Here is a 9,060-nt window from a genome sequence, read left to right as displayed (position 1 = left end):
TGAATATTCTTTTCTTTTCGATAAAAAAGTCATCTTTTTTTGGTTTCAAATTCAACTATTCTCTTTGAAATCCAACTATTTGATTGAAAATTATTTTTTCTGTTTTGATAATTTAATTATTTTATTGAAATATTATCATTCTTTGTTGAAAATGATCTTTTTTATTGAAAATTTGACCGTTTGGATTGAATATTCATTTCTTTTCGATAAAAAAGTCATCTTTTTTTGGTTTCAAATTCAACTATTCTCTTTTAAATTCAACTATTTGATTGAAAATTATTTTTTCTGTTTTGATAATTCAATTATTTTATTGAAATATTATCATTCTTTGTTGAAAATGATATTTTTTAAATAAAAGTTATCTTTTTTTATAGAAAAATCAGCTTTCTTGATTGTAAATTCAATTATTTCCTTATGAATCCAATTGTTTCCGTTGAAAATGATTTTTCTGGTTTTCTAATTCAACTATTTTATTGAAAATTCGTCTTTTTGATTGAAAATTCATATTTTCAGTAGAAAAGTATTCTTTATTGGTTGCAAATTCAACTCTTTCCTTAAAAATTCAACTATTTGCTTGAAAGTTATTTTTCTGATTTGATAATTCAACTGTTTTATTGAATTTTTATCATTCTTTGTTGAAAATTAAATTTTTTATTGAAAATTTGACCGTTTGGATTGAATATTCTTTTCTTTTCGATAAAAAAGTCATCTTTTTTTGGTTTCAAATTCAACTATTCTCTTTGAAATCCAACTATTTGATTGAAAATTATTTTTTCTGATTTGATAATTCAATTATTTTATTAAAATTTTATCATTCTTTGTCGAAAATGATCTTTTTTAATAAAAATTCGTCTTTTTTGGTAAAAAAAAAATCATCTTTCTTGTTTACAAATTCAACTTTTTTCTTATAAATCCAATTATTTGGTTGACAGTTATTTTTCTGTTTTAATAATTCAACTATTTTATCGAATGTTGGGTAGAAACGTCATCGGCCTTGGTTGAAAATTCAACTATTTGGTTAAAAAGTGTTGTTTTGTCCTTTCATAAAAATTGAGCTCTTTCTTTCGCGATCCTATCAGAATAATTTTCAATAACAAAAGATTGAAAATAGCAAATATTATTTTGGATTAAACTTTCCACAGACGAAACCTCGGCACGTTTGATGCATCGAAACTGAGACCGGAACTTGTTCTCAGCAAGGAGAATCGAGCTTCTTGCATCCAAAAATTAAAATTGTACAAAGTCCCGAAAAATTCGGAATTGAGACCACAAAAAAAAGCGGCAGTGCTCGCACCTCTCTGCACTTATAAAGGCGACCTTGGATTTCTCTATACCCTTCGCTCAACAAAAGTCAGTTCCAACCAGGGTCAAGTTTCATTTCCTGGTGGAATGCACGATGAAAATGATCCCAGTTTAATCGACACGGCCTTGAGAGAGACCTGGGAAGAACTTCGAATTCCGCAAAAGGATGTGGACGTCTGGACGAGTACGGATTTATTTATAAGAAAAGACGTAAGTGTGATGCCAGTTCTCGGCTACATCGGGGAAATTGACCCGGAAAAGCTCAAAATCAACACCCACGAAGTTGAGGAGGCCTTTGTGCTCACACTGAAAAATTTATGCGAGCCTTCTCTCTGTCGTTTTACGCAATTTCGAAATAATTTTACACTCCCGACCTATCTTGGGGGCAAGCATCGAATTTGGGGACTCACTGCCGCAATAACGCACATGATAATGAATTCGCTTGTGTCTAATTGCTACACACACAAAATTAAGTACCTGCAACCGATTGATAAATCAATGCAAATGAAATTCCAAGTCTGATCGATTTTGTAGATAGTCGTAAATTTTAGGTTTTTATTCTTGGAGAGGTGGGATCATGTATTTTCCTTTTTCCGAGGCGATTTCGAAGAATAAAGTACAATATTTTTGTTTACTTTTAGTGGATCGTACTTTTTTTTTAAGGCCAATTTTATTTTGGTGTCCCGTTCTATGAACAGATGGAATATTTTTGAAAATTTAATTATTTTGGTTGAAAATTCGGCCATTTTTTTAATTTCATCTTTTTCTTTTTATTAAAAATTCAACTGTTTTGCTGAAAATTCGTCTTTTTTGTTGAAAATTCAAATGCCTTCTATAAAAAAAATCATCTTTTGATTTAAAAATTCAACTATTGGGTTGAAAATTATTTTGTTATTAATTGAAAAATCCACTATTATACTTTTGTTTCAGAATTCATCTATTTTTATTGAAAATTTGACAATTTTTTTGGAAATTGAATTATTTTCTTAAAGGTTCATCTTTTTTTAGTTGAAAATTAATTTTTTTATTCAAAATCCAACTGTTTGGTTAAAGATTTTACCATTCTGTTGAAAATTCGACTCTTTTTTTTAATTTCACTACCTTCTATCAAAAATTCGTATTTTTGGCTTAAAAATTTAACATTTTATAGTTAAAATTTAACAATTTATCATTTTTGTAAATCTGATTTGATTTCGAAGAATAAAGTACAATATTTTTGTTTACTTTTAGTGGATCGTACTTTTTTTTAAGACCAATTTTATTTTGGTATCCCGTTCTATGAACAGATGGAATAATGAGCCGCTGGACCGGGAAATGACAGTGAATTTATTTTTTGATCGGAAATTTTACAAAATTTTTAGAATCCATTTTAGATTTTTAATTTTTAAGCCGCCGAACCGAGAAACCGAGAAATTGATTAATTTTCAGAAGAAAAATCTGCCCAAGTTCGATTTAAACAGTTTTTTAAAATAATTAAAGTGCAGTTTTGAAGATTTAAACAATTAAAAATTAAAAGCATTTGAAGTTGAAAATTTTGGATAAAAAGCAGTTTTATTTGATCAACTGTAAATATAAATAAATAAATTATTTTTAAAATAGATCTGTACTCGAAGTGTAAGAAACTGAACAATAATTGATTTAACCAAACAATTCTAGATCCGTTCATAATCGAAGAATTTCCAGATTGTAACTTTTAAATAAAAATTTTCGTGATTTATTATTTTTATTTTGAAGTTTAAAAATCCCTAAAATGCTTCAAAATTTAAGTTAAAAATCTTGAAAAATCATGTTTTATATTTTTTCAAATTCTATATTTTTTTTGAAATCTTTTTTTAAGAACTTATAAATTTGATTTTAGTCCAAATTTTATTTTATTAATTTTTAGTTTATATGTTTCTTGTTTCGAAACATTTTCAGCTAAATAGTTGAATTTTTAAACTAAAAATGACGTATTTCAATTGAAAAATGAACTTTTGAGAATGCAGTGATCATTGTATGATATTTTGTCAAAAATAGATTTTAATTTAAAATCAAAAACAGTTGCATTAAACCACAAAGGACGAATTTCAAACAAAATAGTTCAATTCTTAATCAAAACAGATTAATTTTCAACACGGACGATTACTTTTTTACCAAAAAAGACGAATTTTCAACGAAATACATAATTTTTCAAATGAAATAATTTAATTTTAATCAAAGAAGGATGGAAATTCAACTAAAAATGATACGATTTCCATAAGAAGTGGGATAATTAAATTTTCTATTAAAAAATGTAATTTTAACAACAAAAAAGAAGGTTTTTCAACGAAATAGCCGATTTTAAACCAGAGAGGTTAATTTAAAACTAAAATGATAAATCTTTAACTATAAAAGTTTAATTTTCAGTTAAAAAATCAATAAAATATTTCAATCATTATCCAACAAGAGAAATTTTCTACAAAACGGTTGGTTTTTCTAACAAAAAGGATACTTTTGCAAGAAAGCACTTAATTTTAAACAAAGGAGACTCATTTTAAACTGAACAATGGAATTTTACACAAAAAACACGAATTTTAACCCAAAAAAATTAATTTTCTAACGAAAGCAAAAAATATACACTTTCAACTAAAAATGGAATAAGTATATCTGATATTAAGTATAATAAATAAATTTATTAATATATTATTTCTATTAATTTTTTCAGCTATTAAAAACTGTAAAAGTGCGTTTTACTATTTTCAACTTAAAAATAAATCCATAATAATATAGTCATAATTAAAGGTTTTTTATTAAATTTAAAATATTTTTAGTTCAAATTATTTAATTTTTATCCTATATAATTTGAAATTTCTTAATGTAGAAAAAGAATAAGTATTTAATATTTAGCAATATTTCGCTGTTCATTTAAGACGAGTAAATTGATACCAAGTATTTAAAAGAAAACTATTTGAAACTGAATTGTTTTACATAGAAAGCTTTGAATCTTTAGATATTCGAAGGACTTTTAAACTTTCAGAGTTACAATTTTAATTGTTCTGTCTAAAAAGTGTTTAATTTATCAGTGAAATTCTTCAATTTTGACGCATAAATAATAATTATTATTAGAAAAATAATTATTATTTGTAAAAAAAATTTGAGTAATTTTAAGAGATATTTAGAAGTTTTGAAAAGATTCAAAATTAATTAAAAACTTGAAATTATTTCAAGTAATTTAAACGAAGTGTGTTAACATTTTTTTCAGAACTTCTAAATATATTTTAAAATTAATTCGGTTTTTCCTACAATTTTTGAACATCCAGCAAATTAAATAAAATCCTTAAAACCTTCCTAAACTTTCTGTTACAACAAAGTTTTTTGTTTGAAATCTGCAAAATTTTAAATTTTATTTAAAATTCGGCTTTAAGTATTTCAAATTATTTCAAGTTCTAAATTTAATTCGAATCTTTGTAAAAATTCTAAATATTTCTTAAAATTACTCTAATATTTTTACAAATAATAAATGTTCTATTGTTATTTATAAATTCACATTTAATTTTTTTTTAATTTGCAGGAGTTTCTAAAAGTTATAGACAAAATTCAATTCATTTTGAAATATATTTAAAAGTTTTGACAAAAAATTCAAAAATGATTTTGAATTTGGAAAAATCTAAAACCACTTCTAGATTTTTCAAGAGTTTGAAATAAAATTTTAAAGCTTTTTTATTGAAAATTTCAATTATTTGGTTGAAAGTTAATTATTTCTAATTGAAAAGTCAATATTATATTTTTGGTTCAAAGTTGATCTCTTCTGATTGAAAAGTATACTATTTTTTTAAAATGTGATCTTTTTATTACAAATTCAACTGTTTTACTAACATTCATCTTTGTGAATAGAAAATTCGTCTTTTTAGATTGAAAATTATTTATTTTTATTTGGTAGAAAAGTTACATTTCTTGATTGGAAAGTAATGTTTTTTAGTTGAAAATGATCTTTTTTCTTGAAAATTTAACTGTTTTGATACAAATTTGCCTTTATACATATACAATTCATCCTCTTGGTTTGAAAATTCTTTTTTTTTATTTTGGTAGAAAACTGATAGTTTTTTTTTAGTTGAAAATTATCTTTTTTGTTGAAAATTCAACTGCCTTCTACAACAAATTCGTCCTTTTGAAATGAAAATTCAACTATTTGGTTGAAATTTAATTCTTTTTCATTGAAAAGTCCACTATTATATTTATGGTTCAGAATTGATCTCTTTTGATTAAAAATTTTACTATTTTTTTGAAAATTTAATTATTTTGGTTGAAAATTCGGCCATTTTTATAATTTGATCTTTTTCTTTTTATTAAAAATTCAACTGTTTTGTTGACAATTCGTCCTTTTGGATTAAAAATTCTTTTCGTTTTTTGGTAGAAAAGTCATCTTTTTTGTTGAAAATTCAAATGCCTTTTACAAAAAAAATTTATCTTTTGGCTTAAAAATTCAACTACTGGGTTGAAAGTTATTTTTTTATTAATTGAAAAGTCCACGGTTATACTTTTGTTTTAGGATTTGTCTATTTTTATTAATAATTTGACAATTTTTTTGGAAATTGAATTATTTTCTTAAAAATTCATCTTTTTTTAGTTGAAAATTAATTTTTTTATTGAAAATTCAACTATTTCGTTAAAGATTTTACCATTCTGTTGAAAATTCGACTCTTTTTTTTTTAATATATCATTTTTTTAAATGTGATTTGTTTATTGAAAATCAACGGTTTCACTGAAAATTCGTTTTTGTGGATAGAAAATTCGTCCTTTTGGATCGAAAATTCTTCTTTTATTTTGGTAGAAGAGTCATACTTTTTAGCTGGAAACGATTTTTTTATCTCTCTTTTGATTAAAAACTTTACTATATGTTTAAAAATTTAATTTTTGTTGTTGAAAGTTCTACTTTTTTACAAATGTGATTTTTAAGTTGATTTTTTGGTAAAAAAAAATATCAAAAACAACTGTTTTTGTTGAAGTTTAATCTATTTTATTTTTAAATTCTACCATTTGATTGAAAATTTATCTTCGAAACAAATCCAAAATTTTTTGTTAAAAATTAAACTATCTTGTTAAAAACATTATTTTTCTACTTCAATTATTTTTTCGAAAACCCAACTTTCTTTCTTTTTTTTTTGAAAAATCGTCTTCTCGGGTTGAAAAGACATTTTTTTTTAATTATACATTTCAACATGGAAATTTTACCCTTTTCTTGAAAAAAAATTTTTTTTTAATGTAATATCTCGGCTTAAAATCTTAGAAATTTAAAGCGATTCATATATTAAATTCAATACGGTATCTACATTAATTTAATTTAAAAGAATTAATTCCTATTTTTTCCTGAAAAATTACCCCATTTTCCTTGTTTTGAGAACATTTTTGGCTGTGAAGTCCGAATTTTTCAAGAGCTAAAAAAAATCAATACAGGGTGACCGCTGGACCGGTAAATGACAGTGAATTTTTTTTGACCGGGAATTTTACAAATTTTTAAAAGAAAAATCTGTCCAAGTTCGATTTCAACAGTTTTAAAATAATTAGTTGAATTTTTGTGTTTTTCAAGTATGCTATTATTTAACCTAACAATGCTTAATTCAAAATTTGCTTACATTAAAAATTTTCCATTTAAAATGTTTATTTTTAAGCTTACATTTTTAATTTAAAGAATTTTTAAATGCTTTCTTAAAGACTTGAACAAATAAAAAATAAAAGCCTTTGATTATGAAATTTTTGGATAAGAAACACTTTTATTTAATAAATTTTTTTTAATTTATCTGTACTTTAAGTAATAAAAAATGAATAAAACCGATTTTAAATCAGTTCAAAATTTAAGGATTTTCAGATTTTAAAGTTAAAACTTGAACGGTTTCAATTTGAAGGCAGTCTTTAAACAAATGTGTGACCGAAAATTTATAAACTATTTTCAACTTAAAAATAACTTCATAATAATATATTCTTAATTAAAGGATTTTATTAAATTTAAAATATTGTTTCAGTCTAAAATATCCCATTTTTAACCCATTCAATTTGAAATTTTTAATTAAAAAAATATATTAATTATTGAATTTTTAGCAATATTTGATTTTTTGTTTAAGACATGTAAATTGAAACAAAATATTTAATAATAAAGAATCTTCAACTGAATTATTTGACATAGAAAGCCTGAAATCGTAAAAATTTCAAAGATTTTAATACGGCCTGCCTGTTCTTGTTTCATACTTGAAATTCAGTGCTTATTTAGGTAAAATTATTGTGAGTTCTACATGAAATTAAATTTAAACAGCTTCATATTCCTAACTATTTAAGTGAAAATATAGAATTTTAAACAAAAAAGATTAATTTTTAAACAAAAAGATTAATTTTCTACCAAAAAAGGACGATTTTTCAACAAAATACATTAATTTTTAAATAATAAAAAAAATAATTTTTCAACCAAAAGTGGAATTCGCACATTTTTATTTAAAAAATTTAATTTGCCATTTAAAAAACCAATCAACCAAAGTAATGAATTTTTAAAAAAATGATGGATCTTCAACTGGAATAGATGAATTTGAATAAAAAATATGAATTTTTAACAAAATAGTTTAACTTTCAACCAAGCAGTTTTATTTTAAACCAAAAACCTGAATATATAATTAAATAAGTCATGAATATTTAAGTAAAATATTTGAAATTTCAATCAAAAAGATAAATTTTTAACTAAAACCGACGATTTTTTAAACAAAATAGATGCATTTTCATCAAAATTGTTCAATTTTCAACCAAATAGTGTAATTTTGAACTTAAACAGATCAATTGTTAACGAAAAATGGAAAAGTAACATTTTCAGGTAAAAAATATATAATTTTCAACTAATCTGAGAAATTTTCAACTAAAATAATGAACCTTTTACAGAAATATAGAAAATTTCAATTTAAAAGAAATATTAAAAAAAAACTAATTTTCAACAAAATAGTTACATTTTCTAATAGAGTGATAAATTTTCTACTAACATGATGAATCTTTAACTAGAATTATTTAATTTTTCTCCAAAAAGATTAATTTTCCACCAAAAAAGGTGAATATTTACCCAGGAACTGGAATTTTGAACTAGAATAGTTACATTTCCAGTTTAAAAAAAAATTAAGAAATTAGTTCGACTTTCAACTAGAATAGTTACATTTTCAGTAAATTTTCATTTTTTCAATAAAACGAATTTTTAGCAAAAAAAAGGATTTTCAACAAAAAAGATTTTTTTTTAAACAAAGGAGATGAGTTTAATTTTTAACCCTATAATCAAAAAAGATTTTTATTTTTAAAGAAGAAAAGAAAACAGTTGAATTCAACCAAAACAAATGAACATTTGTAGAAAAAATTTGAGTAATTTTAAAAGATATTTAGGAGTTTTAAAAACATAAAAAATTATCATAAAAATTTTAGAAAGTTTTCTTAAAATCCTCTAGAATCTTTTTTCAAAATTTTGTTTAAATCTTTGAAAAAGTTATTCTCTTAAACTAATAAATTTTCAATTGTTATTTATTTATTCAAATTGTAAAGAAATGTTCTAAAATTTGCAGGATTTTCTGAAAATTGTAGAAAAAATTCAATTAATTTTAAAAGATAAAATTAATTGAAGTGTTTAGTAAATTTTTTTTAAAATTTTCAATATTTAATGTTTCGAGCTTAAAATTCCTTAAAATTATATAATTTTGAAAATTTTAAAGTTCATTGATTGATTTTTGAATTTAGAACATTTAAAATGAAAAAGTGGATTTGTATTTTTTTATATTGAAAAAT

The 9,060-nt window shown here is 22.9% G+C and overlaps 1 protein-coding gene across 1 annotated transcript in view; it reads left to right on the top strand.

Moving 5' to 3' along the window:
• Window positions 1-1,943, top strand: part of LOC117174432 (nucleoside diphosphate-linked moiety X motif 8) — a 4,153-nt gene extending 2,210 nt beyond the window's left edge. Inside the window, exon 2 of the mRNA XM_033363549.1 lies at window positions 1,143-1,943. Coding sequence (XP_033219440.1) covers window positions 1,143-1,824 — 682 coding nt within the window. The 3' untranslated portion in view covers window positions 1,825-1,943. The remainder of the gene's footprint in view (window positions 1-1,142) is intronic.
• The last annotated feature ends 7,117 nt before the right edge of the window (window positions 1,944-9,060 follow it).

The sequence above is a fragment of the Belonocnema kinseyi genome, chromosome 6 (assembly GCF_010883055.1).
Source record: "Belonocnema kinseyi isolate 2016_QV_RU_SX_M_011 chromosome 6, B_treatae_v1, whole genome shotgun sequence".
In the NCBI taxonomy this organism is placed as follows: Eukaryota; Metazoa; Arthropoda; class Insecta; order Hymenoptera; family Cynipidae; genus Belonocnema; species Belonocnema kinseyi.
Note: the sequence above shows the minus strand (reverse complement) of the source record. Positions and strands in the feature narration are given on the sequence as shown.